Source organism: Naegleria gruberi (genome assembly GCF_000004985.1).
Source record: "Naegleria gruberi genomic scaffold NAEGRscaffold_92, whole genome shotgun sequence".
NCBI lineage: Eukaryota > Heterolobosea > Eutetramitea > Acrasida > Naegleriidae > Naegleria > Naegleria gruberi.
Genome location: NW_003163235.1, coordinates 5,904 through 22,351, shown reverse-complemented (window position 1 = coordinate 22,351; position 16,448 = coordinate 5,904). Strand labels below are relative to the sequence as shown.

Sequence of the window (16,448 nt, the reverse complement as noted above, 5' to 3'; positions counted from 1 at the left end):
ATATTAATAAAATAAATAATAATTATTATAATTAAATTAAGAAAATAATAGTTTTATTCAAGGTTTCAATTCTATTAATAATTTAGTCATAAAAAATGCAATCATTTCGAAATGGAAAGATTTATTTAATTCAACAATTTTTTGAAGCTATTCAATATTTGCCCGAACCTAAAAGAATTGCAGGTTTTCCTCCCAAACAAACAACAGCCTTGTATCACTTGGAAAAAGATGAACGATTAAAGCCTTCAAAATTATCGGAAATTTTGCAAAATGATGATGAAACTACAATCACCATCAAGATAATGTACATAATAATGGAAGTTGTGAAAACATATCCTTCCTCGAAATTAGTAGAGTTTTTCCCATTTTTTGAATATATTATTGAATTGGATCAGGAAATGTATAATAATTTGTTAATACTTAGACAAGTTGTTTATCCAAATCAAGAAACGAGTCGCTCAACAAATGAAACTGTTGATACTGCGTTTAAGAGAATGAGTTTTCAAAATGAAATACCCGAGTGGAAGCTATTTACATTTTTATTATTTTCAAGGATTTGTCATCGAGGATTTTATAATGAATTTTTGGAATATTCAACAGAATCAGGAAATGTACTTCAAAATGTACCATTATTTCAGTTGGTGTTGCTTGAATATTTTAGACGAAAGAAGGCTAATCATTTATCAAAATATTCTGACCACTATTGGATTAGCTATGAAGAATTCGTAATTGTGGGACAAACATTGGAATTTTTCAATCAATACGTATATTGGATGGATTCTATTGATGAAGAATCTGATGAGTTTATATCAGTATTGAAAATAGAACAACTCCGAATGATAAAAATGATTATAGAAAAACTGATTAGTATAACATACGAATTGTCAGAAGTATTTGATTTCCGATTCGAAACTAATATTGGAGATATTGCAAAATATCTGTCCAACATAGGAACCAAATTAATTTCTACATTATGCTCCTCCTATTTTGAGTCAGTTCAAACAATTCTTCAATGTTTGGGAAATGATTTTGCAAAAATTGGTAATAAGATTAATTCGGATATGTTTTGTCACGGAAAGACAGTCGGTATGATAAAACAGAAAATTATCAATATTTCAGGATCAGTCATCCAATCCATGTTTTTCTCCAACTTGTTAGATCCATTCTTTAATACGAGACAGATAGTAGAGACTGTACTGAGGAGTTTTGTAGATCCTTATTTAAAGATATTACTACTTGAACTGCAGAAAGATGCAAAATCTGAAGAGGATGTATTAATCAAAGAAACGGCATGTAAATCAGCAGGATATTATAGTGCTATTTTTGGTAAACTACTTTACCAGGTTTCTCTTAATTTAAATAATCAATTTGGTGAATATTTGGAACATATTCAATTTCTCAAAAATTTCAATGATGAAATTATTGACATTATGGTGAATAACTTGAAGGATGAAAACTTGAATGTGAGAAAGACTACGTGTATTTCTCTGTCAAACTTCCTTTCTTCTAGAGAAATTAGACCATCGGTTTTTTCACAAATTGTCGAGTATTTTAAATATAATTTAGATAACTTTAGAACCTATTCTAATTTGATTACAGTAATTTTGAAATTTTTACATAGAGATAATTTGAGAGATGCCCACACTTTATTAATTGCCAACACTTTCCTTTCGAATCTATGTGAATATTTAGAGAGGGCTAATTTAGACCAATTCAAGGAGTGGAAAGTTTTGACTACTTGTGTCTACTATTTGGGACATAATATATCAATCAGTATTCTGAAAGATTTTTTAGATTTCATTAAGGAACATATTAGAAAATTTTTACAACAAAAAAGATCTAAATTGATACATTATTTCCTACCAATACTTGGATCATTCTTGAAAACGGCTCAGCCAAGTACCATTTATGTGATTGAAGAATTGGGAATTTTAAAGGATTTGAATGATTTACTCCATCTATTTGCCAGTAAGAAAGAATATCACGAATCTTTCTTCAAATTAATTGATGGCATGTTTATGGCAAATATTTTCAAGAATTTAAATTGTTTGAAAGAGGAGACAAATATTGTGAAAGATTTTGTACAGCCTTTCTTATCTAATTATTTATTCGAGAAGGTTCAAGTTGTGAATAGGAATAATACCACTTCGTTTGATGCATGCGTACCGTGTATAGTCTCTTTTGGAAGAATGGTGGAATATTTTGTTATTGTGAGACCAACCGATGAACAATGGCTTGATAATTTGGCTAAGGAGTCTATTCAAACTATGAAAGAATTATTGACCCATGTTACCCTATTCTCATTGGATGATGCTTCAAGAATTACTGATGCAAAAATCAATCTTAGAGTGGAATCAGTGAGGTCACTTATTTTGTTGAGCTATTTAAACATTGATGATGTTGCACAAATTTTTGTAGATCATGTGGATGATTTTTTCCTCTTTGATGATGTCCCAGATAGATTTGATTCGAGTATTATTGAGTTTGGCTTTTTGCAATTATTGGAATATTCTATTGATCATATGAAACTAGATATGAGACAAAGCTATGGGGATTTGTTGAGTAGAATTGATGATTACATTTATGGTGAAGTGTTTTCAAGGAGATCATGTAGGTTGACATTACATTGGCGAAGAGTTACAGAAAAGCTAAAGTTGTAAATAAAGGTATTCATTCACAAGGATTAAGAGAAAAAATATGAATCGCCCACCGTGGGGGTCGAACCCACGACCACAAGGTTAAGAGCCTTGCGCTCTACCGACTGAGCTAGACGGGCAGATATTAAGGAATATTTGTCCCACTAATCATTATTTCGGCCTTACAACCATTTCTTACTAATTAATATATTCAAAGAATTTTATTTACAACAGATTGAACATGATAGACACAACAATGGTAAGAAGAATATACACAGGACCATTGTTTGTAAAAACACCATTTGACTCACTAACAAGAGCTCTAACATCCAATGTGTTGTTTTCATCCATGTAGCCATCAAATTCCAAAACCATTTGATCCATCAAAGAATCAACATTTACAGATCTAGCCATCATTGTGGATAAACTAGCATCTGTTGTTACTCCATTCTTATCTACAACAATAGTAATTGGACAAGGCATATCGAGAATACAACCACATTTCAATCCTTCCCAACTATTCACAAATCTCTGAGCTAGGAATGTGAATAAATTATTGGCAACTCCAGTATCAGGACTTGCATATTTCAAAGTGATAGACTTGTCGAGGAATATTCTGGCAGGTGCCACAACTGCGTAATGTTTACAATAGAGACGAGTGGAAGCAAATGCAACACTGGAAACTTGTGGTTGAAAAACAGCAGCTCTATACAAGTTGAGTTTTTCAAGGTTTGCTTGATCATTGCTTCTTACCATTGGATTTCCTTTTGGAAGAAGAGCAATCGGTGCTTTTTGTTTCAATTTAGCATGAATCTCATCCAATGCCAATGACTGAGTCAATTGGCCATTATTTGCCAAATCAGGGGCCATGTATGGAGTGCAATTTAAAGCACGTGCCATTGCAACAGCTAACAATCTATTATCAGAACCATTTACCAAAGTTTGAGTTTGAGCAGTTCCTCCAAGGGCTTTCAAATTAGCTGCAGTATTTTGACAAGTTCTACCTGCCAATGTCTTGTTTGTACTAATGATATAGGATGTAACAACGTTATCTGATTGATCCATGTCAACAATACCAAAATCTCTGACAGTCATACATGATTTTCCATCAAGAGCAGTGCCAAGTGCTGGAACTGGTGGATTAAAGAAGGAACCAGGATTATTGGTTGCATTTTCCTTAATAATTTGACTGATTGACGTTTGGACAGCTTCAAAAAATTGTTTTCCATTGCATGAGGCGAATTGGCCAAAGATATCATTTGCTCCATCAATACCATTTACACAGTTACCTTGAACAAGTGAATTACTGGAATCAATTAAAGTAAGAGAACCAGCATTTGTACCAAACCACAAACCAACAATTGCTGTTTTTGGAAAGGTAGGAACAGTTGGTTTGATTGCTGGTTGAGTATTTTGAGTAATTACCAAAGGATTATAAATCATGAAGGATCTTGTCTCTGGAACGAAAATAACACCCTCAACAAATGATTGTTGATCAGCAGCTGTCATGACACAAGGACCATTAGCAGGATTGACAGCTCTCAAAATATAAGGGGTTGCCAATCCTTGAGGAGTGAGTGGATTTGGAGGAACAATAAGAGCACAATCAGGATTAGCACCTTTTACAATTCTGATATAATGTACAAGAATAATGGCAAGACAAATACTTGTCTTGAGTGAGTTGGAAACGATCATGTTGAGCATTTGTGAATGATATTCAATGGTTTGATTTGAATAACAACAGTATTTGTTTTTTTTTTGATATTGTTTACTAGTCCAATAAAGTGCCGGCAATTTAACAGAAATTGCACAAATCATGTGTTGTCAAAAAGGAAAAGTAGGTTCTCATAATGTTGAATGAAATAAAGGATGAAAGGTTGAGAGATACACGAATAATAACTAATGTGGAGTTTGGATAATGATCTATCACGAAAAACTGATTCTCTATCATTAAAATTGTTTTCATTTTGTTGATTTGACACAAAGATCCATCATAAATCATTGCAAGTAATAAAAACCTAATTTTCATGTTGAATCTGTCCTTTTGTGAATAAACAAAAACATGAATCGCCCACCGTGGGGGTCGAACCCACGACCACAAGGTTAAGAGCCTTGCGCTCTACCGACTGAGCTAGACGGGCTACATTAGAAATGCTTGAACTCCCTTAATGACCGACAAGGCAACTTGTTATGATGCTAGCCACTTGATTTTGTTCAATTGTGGCTCATCTTTAGGGGTATTCCTGAAATAACTAATCTTGTGTACAATATATTTATTTGGTTTGTAAATGCTACCATTCTTTAACTTTGTTCATTTACTCATTCTTAGTTATCATATTTAGCTGATGTGAAAAAAATGGAAGATAAATCAAGACTCGGATTCAAATTTTTAGAAAAGATGGGTTGGAAGGAAGGTGATGGTTTGGGAAAGGATGGTTTTACGGAACATGTAAAAGTACCAGTCAAAACAGATACTGCAGGTATTGGAGCAACAGAAGAAGCAAAGAAAGAAAGAACTGCAACTGTAGGTAAAAATCCAAACCAAGAAACAGAAGAAACAGAAGAAAAGAAAGAAGAAAATGAAAAATAATATACAACAATTCCAACATCATGCCACTTTGCTAGTCTTCACAAGGTCGCATATTGATTGTCAACTTTCAATGATTTAATTTTAAAATCCTGTATTCATTGAATTGTTTTCAAACTAAATTCAAGTACATTATTTTCTAGCACATTATTCATCAAGACTTTCCATCAACCACTCACATTATTAACTTAAAAACTTGTTTTTCGAATAACAAGCAACAAGTCCAGAAAGCTCAAGGATTTTGGATAGAAGAAATCCTTCATTGAACCATAGCTAAAAAATGTTTTTAGATTGAACTAATTTTCAATAATTGAAATTTTACTTTACAATATTTCTGTATATTTACAAAAATGCTTTGAAGGATTGAAAATTAAATTTTCACTCAATAGTTACCATATCTTCTCTTGATGGAGAGTTTAGAAAGCTCCTCCTTGAGTTCCTTCACTTTCTTTCTATTCTTTTCCAAGTCCATTCTCAAGGCAATTAAGACAAACACAACACTTCCACACAACAATCCAAATTTGAATGGATTTGTATCCATCCAAGAGCTTAGATTGGCTGAATTATTTGTATTGGACTCCTTCACATGCACATATTCCTGCAAGTGACTTATTTGCTTATTGAGCACATAATTCTGATGTCGGATTTGATTCAATTCTCTGAGAATATTCATTGCCTGATGATAATCAGCTACATTCTGATCGTGTTGTTGATGCTGTTGCTTGTGTTGATGAGTATTGTATGAAGTAAATGAATCAACATGATGGAACGCATTAGATGCAGCTCCATGAGTAGTGGAGAGTGCAACTGCTGGTGATGCAGTATTGGTATGATTTGTATTGTAATATTTACAAAAGTAGGGCAGAGATGATTGTCTCTTGGAATGCAACTTCATTTGGAAGGATCCTTCGCTAGCAGTTGGTACTGAATTGGTACCACATAGAATCGTGGCGACTGATTTGGAATTCTTCTTGGTTGTAAGATTTGAGAATGATTTGAGTGAGTGCTTTTGAAACATTTTTTTTCTGTTGGAAGAAGGGAATTAGATGTTGTTGATGATGAATTAAAAGAAGTGGTGAAGGGGCAGTAGTTGTTGTTTGATGATGGATTATTTGTTGTTACTCTTTTTACTAAAGTGTTCAATTTATCTACCTTCTAAATTTAGACGAATGACATTTAATAGTTTGACTAGTAAAATTCAATATCAATTAAATAATAGGTTTGTTGAATAACATTATGACAATTAAGATTGTAATCTTCAAATAGCAATTTCTAATGATCTATTGTAAATTCATTTAAAATATGAAATTTTCTCTCTAAGCAAATTGTAAACTTGTTCATTTTCATAGAAGACAACTGGCAGATGTGGATAAATGTACTGTTCAACATTGGCAGCATTATTATGCTGGATTGCCTCAATAACAAGCTCTGAAGTAAGGAAACTTGGAGGTATTTCTTTAAAATTGGTGGGTTCACGAATCGAAAGGTTGATAAAATCCAAATCTTGTCTTTGGCGCCAGCCTAGACCGAACATACCCAAACCATACAATTTCGGATAAGATTTCAAAATCTGTAAAATATTGTCTTTGGTGTGGAAGGATAATGGAACATCTGGCCAACGACACAAGCTGCTCTTTAAAGCAAATTCCACCAATTCCAATGTCAACATTTCTTCCTTAATTAGTGATATCACTGGACGACGACATTTGGCACCGTGAGTAATGGCAATCTTAACTAGTTCAGGAGTTTGTTTCAAAGAATCTATGGTAATTGGATTAGTAGCTACTAGATGCTCAATCATCTTGGCACTCATTTTGAATCCATTTTGCAGGTTTGGAAGAACATTCATCAATTCTTCTCCTAGACCTCTGTCTGCTAATTTCATTAACACGTCCTCATCACATAGTAGTGAATGATCTATTTTAGAAATGTCAATAGGTCTATATTCCAATATTTCCAATATGAAATTCTTATTTGCCCTAAGGTTACGATTTATCAATTCAAAAGCAATAGGATGAGCTCTAAATAGCAATACAGCTTTGGTGTAATCATTACAAAATAAGTAAAGCACTTGATTAGGTAACAATTCTAATGATCTATAATAGTTTCTCTCCCCGCCTTCAATCATGCTCAATAGATAACTTGAAAATATCTCAACATCCTGTTTTAAAGCTTCATTAAGGGAATGGTAGATATATGAATGATTAACCAGAAATTTGAGAATTAATTCTCTATCGTTTGTTTTCAGTTCTTCAGAAGCAATTTCAAAAAGAACTCTTGCATTAGTTTTAGTAATGGATTCCATTATCAGACCACTATTGCCTCGAATTTCCTCTGGTACTTTATGAACAATGCTCTGTGTTGAATTTTTTAGCGCAATTAAGGCAACATCTCTATCTCTCTTTAGCCTTTCAGATATTGATAGGTATTCGTAGGAAGAAAGTCTTACGGCAGTAAGTGCAATCTCTTTGTCATCTGCATAAATAGGAGGAATTTGAGAAATACTTAGGCGGTTTTTTACAGCTCTCAAACAAATATCTCGGTCATTCTTCAAATTGTCAGACAGTGAATGGTAAGTACTACATGTATTATCGATCATACTTAAGGCATATTCCTTATCGTCAATAACAGATCTTGGAATGAACTCTTCAATAGAAAGTGAAGGTAACTCTTTCATTCTGAAAGGTTTGGCTTTGAGTGCCTCTTTTGTAACATGAGTGCCTTTCACTCTTTCAGAACAAAATCTAATTGTTAGAGGATGAATTTGTAAAATATCTTTCATGAAAATATCATCGTCCTTGATTTCATCTGAGGCAAATTGAATTGCATCTACATAATTGGAAACTGCTACCATTACAATTTCCTTATTATTCCTTAGTTCTTTTGAAACATATTTCAATTGACTTCCATTTGTTTTTAAATATTTTGTCACGAACTCTGGATCATTTTTCTTTTCCTCAGTTGCGAACCTGATAGGCTCTCGTTTAGGCACAATTTTAACATTTAACTGTTTTTGTGGTAAAAAGCTCTTTAACCATTTTTTTAACTTTCCCAACTTTTTAAATGCATAATCATCATATGCCCTATATTCCAGATCATACAAATTGAAATTCTTGTCAGCATACAATTTCCTTGTACGAGTGTGGAATGGATTATATATTAAATCCTCTGACATTCCCCAGCAAATTTTTTGAGATGTTGATCCAATACAAACCAAACAATCATGAACAAAATTAAAATCTGATAATTGTAGTAATTCCAATATTGGAGCCTTGTCCTTATAATACAAGTATCCAAAATCTTTAGTCCATTCCTGAATAGGAGCTATCATATTTACAGGGTGAAACAAGGAATCATTCCAATCAATTCTTCCATTTGTTGTTTTCAATAATTCTCTTGTATAAAAGTCAACCTTAAAACCAGGCATTCTTCTCTCGAATACCTCAATTTCCTCGTCATCTACTGCTCCTTCTCTCAGAGGTTTACAAACAAGTGTTTCATCATTTAATTGATTGAAAATTGCGAAAAACTCTCTACTCTCCACTGATAGACAGGCAAGCCTAAGATCAAGACAAACCAATTCCATCACCATTCTATATTTTGCCTCTAAGTAACTAAAGATCAATTCCAAAGTATCGGGAGACATCAATTCCTTCCATCTTGATCTTGTTGCTGCGAGGCAATTAACTGGTGTTCCATGGAGCTGTTCTTCTTCATCTTGTTGGATCGTCATCATTATTATATTATTCAAGCGTTAAATAGTAGCCTTCCAATCTAGAGCTATTTTTTTGAATGGAATTTGTAAAGAGATATATATTGTAGAATGTTGTAAGAAAATTGGAATTTTAGGAAGCTTGTGATAAAATTACAATAACGTTTTTATTCTTTAATTTCATAAACAATATCTGTTATGACTGGCTTAGTGGTAACACCTTGTACTTTGTTATAATCAACAATTTCTTCGTGGAGCAACTTTTTGATTTCTTCGATTGGCATTTCATTATCACAATTGAATGAGAAGAGTTCAACACCTTCTTCGTCTTCATCTTCTTCAAACATTGATTCCAAATATGGATGAGCAAGAGCTTCTTCAACTGTTATTCTCTTAAGAGGATCAAAAGTCAACATCTTTTCCAATAAATCAATTGCTAATGGATTAGCATGTGGGAAAATATCTTTAAAGTTTTGTTTTTGTTTCTTTGGAAGTGTTTTCATGTATTTCTTTGCCTTGGCACATCCTCTTGTTTCTTCATCAGTTGGTGTACCTGTAACGTCAAGAATCAAATCCAATTGGTTAAGATAATTCTTACCAGGGAAGAGAACTTTCCTCTTTGGTGGTTTATCCAACATTTCAGCAAAGATACATCCAAGACTCCAAATATCCAATGGTTTTCCTGCTTGATCCCACATGAGCAACAATTCTGGACTTCTGTACCAACGAGTGGCAACATAAGTTGTTGACATTTTAGGATTTGTATCTGATTCAATACCACGTGACAAACCAAAGTCACAATATTTAATTTCCATATCTCCATTGATAAGAATATTTGATGGTTTAATATCTCTGTGCTATGTAATGTTGAATATTACGTTTTGTTTAGTGTATAAAATAGATGATTATTATGTAATAATAATAGTTAAATAGTAAAATAATTATCGGAGCATTAGTTTCAGCACAATATGTACAAAAGAACAATAACATACCAAAATATTAGCAGAGTGAATGGTCTTTAAACCCCTAAGTAAATGGTACAAAAAGTATTGAATATTTTGATCTGTTAATTCTTGATTAGATTTAATCATTTGTCTCAAATTAGAATCCATAAACTCCATGACAATATAAACGTCATTAAATTCCTCAAAAGATGGTGGAAGAACCAAATCATACAATTGAACAACATTTTCACATTCTCCCAAATGACGGAGGATTTTAACTTCTCTCAAAATTCTCTTTTGATATTCTCTATCATGTTCGAAAATGTTGAAGATCTTCTTGATGGCAACTTCTTGTTTTCTCTCTCTATCATAAGCAGAACTATATAATATCATCAAATTAAATATTATTATTATTACGATAATTGTTAAATATAATCCTCATCATAGAGTATACTTACACAACGACTCCGTAAGCTCCTTGCCCTATGACTTTCTTCACTTCATATCTGGATGGAATTTCAAATTTGTTACCAGCAACAATGTAGGTTACGTGCTCTAACTTTTTCTCTTCGCTCATCTTCTATATGTATTGTGCTATATTTTAATAATATCAAATCAACATTGTTAAACAATACATGTTCAATAATATCATCATCAACAAAATAAATTCCATCATCATGGTTCATACAAAATCAAGATCATCATCGTATCACCACATCCATCCGCATCAACAATATATAGATAACATGTTCAACAACAACAATAAATAATGCGATCATCATCAATAAATCAACACATGCACACATGCTCGTAAACTTACATGTTGATTGCGCTAAATTTTTTTGTGGAGAAAATTTTGGATGACAGTAAAACGCTGCTTTTGAAGTTGTAACTTGAGTATTGCACTCTATTCGAATGGTTTACAAGAGAATTATCACGAAGGGTTTTGGATAGGGAAAGGCTCAAATAAATACTCGAAGAATATTGAATTGGGGTGACCACTTGCCATATTAATTGAGAAAATATAGTTCGAGGATTTACTCGATGTGTTTTGGAGTGTATTAAATATTGAGTAGGTTGACTGGTGGTGATAAGAATAAACTTGTTTAGAGTTGGTTGAGTGTTTTATTGATTCAACGTTTCACCATTCGTTAGTACAGGTTTGCTGTTTTTCTTTTCAACTCGTTTCATGAATCGTCTTGGAGGAGCCATCGCTCTCATCACTTGTGGATCTGAAATAATGGTTGGTGTCACATTCGATGAGAAAGGTTCACTTATTTCCACGATTTCTGTTGGCATTGAATCTGTATTTTCTAAATTGTTTCTTGCTCTAATTTTTACAATTCTTGGAGAGAATGTTGGAAGTTTAGTTTGGTCTTTGGATTGATCTTTGGATGGAGCGAGAATTAAACTCACATTATGGTTGGAAGTGACATGTTTGTGATCATATTTGACATTTCTATCTAAATGGCGTTTTGGTTGAATGATTTCACTAGAATTGAGGGTTGGTAAATCAGAGAAAGTCAACATTGGTGATGAAATTGAACTATTGGTATCAACATCTTCTGATGATTCAATATCGGATTCATCATCTGAATCTGACTCCTCAGAATCTTCCTCTTTCTTTTCTTGTTCAAAGTTTACAATCTTGATTTCAATACTTCTTGCAGTGTTTGGATTAGATTCAGGTTCATCAAGTATTTCTTCCCTTTGTTCAGCAATACTCTTTCTAATTTGTTCATATGGATCTTCGTTTTGTGTATCACAGACTGTCTTTAGAGATGCTTCAAAGAGGGTATCAAAATTTTCAATGAGTAAACATGTGACATAACTCATATGTTTGACATTTTGAGCTAATTGGACTGCATTTTCCAATCTAGGTCTGAAAAGGTTCATACTAAAGATGAGAGATAAATTATTGGCGTGCATCTTGTTCTTGTCCTCATGTTGTGCAACTTCATTCAAAAGTTTACACAATTCATACAGGACAACTTGATAATGGATTGGTACCTTAGTGTTGATAAATTCTTTGAGTTTTGAAACTTGACCTTCTTTTACAGAAGATTCAGATGGCAGAGTTTGCATGTCTGGATTGAGAATAATTTCTTGGAATGCATCAAAAGTCATGAGTGGTTCTTGCAATTCTCTCACAAAAAGTTTCAACACACCAGCAATACTTGGAACAAAGTATGACTTATTCACATATTGGATTTCCTTTCCCATTTCAATATCAATAATGAGCTTTTTCATGTATTGTTCATCAGAGTTTACTCTGAAAACACCTTCTTGATCCAATCCGAATGCTCTAATCAAATCAAACAATTGCTTGATAGAGGGAGGCAAACGTAAAATACCAGAATCATAATCCTGAATCATTACTTGTTCCAATGGTGCACCAAAGACAGTATTTCTATCTGCAGTTATATGTGGGAAAATATGCTTTGGTATCACTGCAATATTACGAACTCCATTAGATTTTGACAAATGACCTTCTTGCATTTGTGCTTCTTCTGCCTTCTTTACTACATTATCCAATTGTTGGAAAAGAGCCATACCAGTACTAAAATAGCAATAGTATGCATAAATAAATGATTTAAGGTCTGAGAAATATTCGGTATCTCTTTTCAATAGTTGGAAATCCAACTCATTATGATAATCAGAGTAGGCATTGTTAAGATTTTTAGCAATTAGTTTGAAATCTTCCTCAACTTTCTTTGTTCTTTCAATATATTGCGGATCATATTCTCCGTGCTCATTTGGCTTGTTTGTAAAACCATCTTTATCTGGATTCACACGAGGTGTTTCCAACTTGAATGATTCATAATCACTTCTTGCAGAATCATACTTGCTCCTAAATTTGGATATGGTTTTTCCTTCATCTCTCATTTCTAGTGTTTTATCTTTGAATTCGTCCAGTTTCATCATCTGTTGAAGTATTTTCAAAACAATATAGTTTCATTATTAAAACCCATACAAAATAAAACTAAAAAACTTACTGCTTGTGACAAGAGTGTTGAAGTTGATTTCAAATTACCACCAAACTTTCGTAAAGTTTCACTCATTTCCTTATTCTTTTTAAACTTGGGAGCAAAATCATTAAACAATGTAGCAATATCATGTTCTTTTTCTATCATTTTCTTTGAACTCTTTTTCAAATCCAACAGTTTCTTCTCCGCTTTCTTATAAAATTCCATCGTATCTTGGTGTTCCTCAAGTGTTGAGAAAAATTCATGTTCAATTTCTAACGGAGGTTTAATTGATGTATTTGCTAATAAATTAGGATTTGAATTGGAAAGTAGTGTTCCCTGACTCGATGATAATGATGATGAGGAAGAACCTGCTGTGTTGTTTGATGTTGTTGCTGCATGAGATGAGGATAGATTAGAATAGGAATTATTCGAATTGTTAGTTGAGGTTGAAGGGAGTGAATTGTTTGCATCGCCGTTATTATTATTGTTGGCAGCAGAACTTTGTGTTCGTTGGAAGAGATTTTTGATTTTTGAGAAGGCTTGTAGGTTATTGCTGCTCATGATGAAAGTTATTGGAAATGTTTCGAACACAATTTGTTTGGGATGTTTGTTGTGAATATCTACAACACACGATTGGAAGGGAACTGTAAAGAGGGTGACTCAGGTTGTTTTTTTTTGCTTGTTTTGACGATCTTGATTTGTGACGTCTGGCAGAAAGAATTGAAAATTATGTGATGACAAGCAACAAAATGTTTTCCGTCATTAAAATTATCATTTTCACACCCTAACCAGGTGCTTAATTAGAAGGAAACATGAAGGATCAACCAACCAATCGAAGCTTTCGCATCCTTTAATGTTTATTAAATTTGTCAATGTGCAACCATCTAACAGCAGATCTGCTGCTTATTGTAATCAAGGAATGGATAATGGACAGTAATTATTGTGAGAACATAACAGTGCAAATTATTTAATAACTTTTTGGGATCAGTTTCGAATATTGTGTGATTGCACCCTGGCAATGTACTCCTGCAATGTTGTTAGTTCATTTTGTTGAAAGTACTATTAAAGTGGACTATTGTTGTGAGACTTTTGCAGACCGTATGTGCTCACTCGGATGATAAGAAGGGTAATTAATACTAATACGAAACATTAATGTTGTGGAAATCTTTCAAAATCAATATCACTCTTGAATGGCTCATCCTAAATTTCACTTGCTTTCTATTGTAATGCATTTTAAAGGGCTTTCTATTATCCATTATACTCATTGTATTAATACTGAAAACACAACAATATGAATTTACAGCACTTGCAGAAATTTGAAATCAAACCTGGTAAAATCAAGCAGAAGCTCTCCACTAACAAAGTAATAGTATTATTAAGGACATTTTCTTATCATCATGTTGAGGAGGAAACTCTTTGAGCCCTTCGATAATTGGTTAACAAACCAAAACAAATTTTCAAGACCTTAATTAGATTGTATTTTACCTTGTTAATTTGAATAGTACCTTATTAATATTTGTGCCTGAATAACAACGCTCGAGCGATTGCCGTTAGAAATATATTGTTCTGTGCAGTAAGAGAGAACTTTCCACAACTCAATTACCAACAGCGTGTAGTGGTGATACCTTGTGGTGATAAAATAACCTTAAAAAAGTGAATCAATACACCTTTACAGCTGAACCTCAAAAATGATGCGAGATTTACGGATTTTTATGATCTATGTGATAGTTGGCTGTATTATTCTGCAATCATCAGCGCCATCATCAATATGGATTTTACAACAGAATAATAGTAAGGAACAAGAATATCGAATAGTTAGAGGAGGAGTATTCGCTCAGGAAATAATATGTGATGGAGTTTATAGTAATTCATCAAGTGTTTGTTCTTCAAAAGGCATGTGTACGGAGAATGAAAAGTGCACATGTTTTGTTGGATATGTAAATCAATATTGTAATGAAACTGCCTCAATAGAGAATTTATTTGCGGGATACTCAATAGTGTCTAGAGCTGGGATTTATGTTACCGAGAGGGATATTAACACAACAGGAAATATTGCTACAACATCATCTCTATTAAGGCAAGACAGTCCATTTGGTATTTATGTCAATGATGGACTGGTCATACATGAACAGGATAGTTTTGCCAGTAACCTTGTTACACAAGCTATGGTATTATTTGACCCATCAAGGTTTACACCAATCTATGACTTTATTTTGAATGATGGTTCCATACCTTATCTGGAGGTAAAAAGTGGAGGAACATACAAGCTAACAGCTGGTTGGAAAGGACCTAGCAAGGTTGTTATTTCAACAGTAGATAGAGTAATTTTTGCTATTTTTGGAGATAATTTTGTGAGTGAAAATGTGGAAGTAGTATTTACAGAATGTGCATCACCTTATAATCTCTATTGGATTGTGGATAAAACAGCCAAGATAAGTGGAAATTTTAAAGGAAATTTAATAGCAAGATCAATAACAGCTTCCAATGCTGTTATTACAGGAACAATATTTTCCATTTCAACAACTGTAAATCCAATTTTAAAAAATGTGTCGTTCACACCATTAGATAACTTTGATCCGTACAAAGGGTTTTCTATTGAACCTCAATGCAGCTTTACATATTGCTATGGAATTGAATCAAGAAACTCTAGTGTTTGTGCAGGGATAGGAAACTGTGTTGGATACGATTCTTGTTCGTGTCCAAATGGTTACGGATTTGATTGTTCTGTGGGCATGTGTAATGGAGTATTATCTACAGATAGTTCTGTATGCTCTGGTCATGGTACATGCAGCTCCAATATTTGTTCGTGCGATAGTGGATTCTCTGGATCGGATTGCTCTATCACAACATGTAATGGTATTCTAAACTCAAACAATGCAAGTTGCAACTCAAATGGACTTTGTAAATATTCAAATACTTGCATTTGTAAGATTGGATACAAAGGAACTTACTGTAATGAGATTGAAACAAGACCAGTTATTTCTCCTCTGGCTGGATATTCAATCATATTAAGTGGATCTTCAATATATTTGAAAAGCTTGAAATATATTGATCTTAGTGGAAGTATAGCTATCGTTGGATCGAAGATTGAACCAACGTCATACTATCATCCTTCGATTTGGGGAGAAATTCTACCAACAAATTACTATCGTATGGAAGGAGCTGCCAAATTACACAAAAATGATTGGGAAGCAAATCAAGCTGTGTCTACAGCCCTTTCTCTGGTTCAAAAGCTATCGGCACTACCATGCAATTACACCTTTGGATTAAATGTTCCAAACTTGTACATTAATCAAGGAGGTGTGTATTGTTTTCCAAATGGTTGGATAGGGCCAAGTAAGGTTGTTATCAATGGCCCAGAGAGAGTCGTATTCAAGACTGGGTATTTGAATTATAACAATTTTGAAGTGACCATGATAAGTAATGCTTCTCCTAGTTCAGTGTTTTGGATTGCTACTCAATTTTTAATAAGTGGTGATTTTAAAGGAACCCTCATGGCCCCCTATGGTGACATTGTTTCAGGATCTAAAATCACAGGAACAATGTTCCTCTTTGCATCTCAGCAAGCTGTACAGAAAACAACTCTATTTCCTCAAGCTT

General features: G+C 33.4%; 7 protein-coding genes and 2 non-coding genes across 9 annotated transcripts in view; 2 read left to right on the top strand and 7 right to left on the bottom strand.

The window, feature by feature from the left end:
* Positions 1 to 95: 95 nt before the first annotated feature.
* Positions 96 to 2,660, top strand: NAEGRDRAFT_76144 (uncharacterized protein; the record flags this gene model as incomplete). Its single annotated transcript, XM_002668877.1, has 1 exon — positions 96 to 2,660. The coding sequence occupies one exon, from the start codon at positions 96 to 98 to the stop codon at positions 2,658 to 2,660; it is 2,565 nt and encodes an 854-aa protein (XP_002668923.1).
* A 43-nt stretch (positions 2,661 to 2,703) lies between these two features.
* On the bottom strand, positions 2,704 to 2,776 carry NAEGRDRAFT_t842. Its single transcript has one exon. It is a non-coding gene; the product is annotated as a tRNA-Lys (tRNA).
* An 85-nt stretch (positions 2,777 to 2,861) lies between these two features.
* On the bottom strand, positions 2,862 to 4,340 carry NAEGRDRAFT_76143 (uncharacterized protein; the record flags this gene model as incomplete). The annotated part of the gene is made up of 1 exon (XM_002668864.1): positions 2,862 to 4,340. The coding sequence occupies one exon, from the start codon at positions 4,338 to 4,340 to the stop codon at positions 2,862 to 2,864; it is 1,479 nt and encodes a 492-aa protein (XP_002668910.1).
* Positions 4,341 to 4,704: 364 nt separating this feature from the next.
* On the bottom strand, positions 4,705 to 4,777 carry NAEGRDRAFT_t841. Its single transcript has one exon. It is a non-coding gene; the product is annotated as a tRNA-Lys (tRNA).
* An 828-nt stretch (positions 4,778 to 5,605) lies between these two features.
* NAEGRDRAFT_76142 (uncharacterized protein) lies at positions 5,606 to 6,241 on the bottom strand (the record flags this gene model as incomplete). The annotated part of the gene is made up of 1 exon (XM_002668863.1): positions 5,606 to 6,241. The coding sequence occupies one exon, from the start codon at positions 6,239 to 6,241 to the stop codon at positions 5,606 to 5,608; it is 636 nt and encodes a 211-aa protein (XP_002668909.1).
* A 273-nt stretch (positions 6,242 to 6,514) lies between these two features.
* On the bottom strand, positions 6,515 to 8,869 carry NAEGRDRAFT_76141 (uncharacterized protein; the record flags this gene model as incomplete). The annotated part of the gene is made up of 1 exon (XM_002668862.1): positions 6,515 to 8,869. One exon carries the CDS (start codon positions 8,867 to 8,869, stop codon positions 6,515 to 6,517), a length of 2,355 nt encoding a protein of 784 aa, XP_002668908.1.
* A 233-nt stretch (positions 8,870 to 9,102) lies between these two features.
* NAEGRDRAFT_54529 (uncharacterized protein) lies at positions 9,103 to 9,750 on the bottom strand (the record flags this gene model as incomplete). The annotated part of the gene is made up of 1 exon (XM_002668861.1): positions 9,103 to 9,750. The coding sequence occupies one exon, from the start codon at positions 9,748 to 9,750 to the stop codon at positions 9,103 to 9,105; it is 648 nt and encodes a 215-aa protein (XP_002668907.1).
* Positions 9,751 to 10,987: 1,237 nt separating this feature from the next.
* NAEGRDRAFT_60052 (rho GTPase activating protein) lies at positions 10,988 to 13,524 on the bottom strand. The gene is made up of 2 exons (XM_002668860.1): positions 12,876 to 13,524; positions 10,988 to 12,804 (listed from the first exon to the last, which is right to left on the bottom strand). Exons 1-2 carry the CDS (start codon positions 13,407 to 13,409, stop codon positions 11,005 to 11,007), a joined length of 2,334 nt encoding a protein of 777 aa, XP_002668906.1. The 5' UTR covers positions 13,410 to 13,524; the 3' UTR covers positions 10,988 to 11,004.
* Positions 13,525 to 14,743: 1,219 nt separating this feature from the next.
* The window catches only part of NAEGRDRAFT_76139 (uncharacterized protein), a gene marked incomplete at both ends in the record, with an annotated part of 5,712 nt that continues 4,007 nt past the window's right edge, over positions 14,744 to 16,448 (top strand). The window contains one exon of the mRNA XM_002668876.1: positions 14,744 to 16,392. Within this exon, the coding sequence (XP_002668922.1) occupies positions 14,744 to 16,392 (1,649 nt within the window). The remainder of the gene's footprint in view (positions 16,393 to 16,448) is intronic.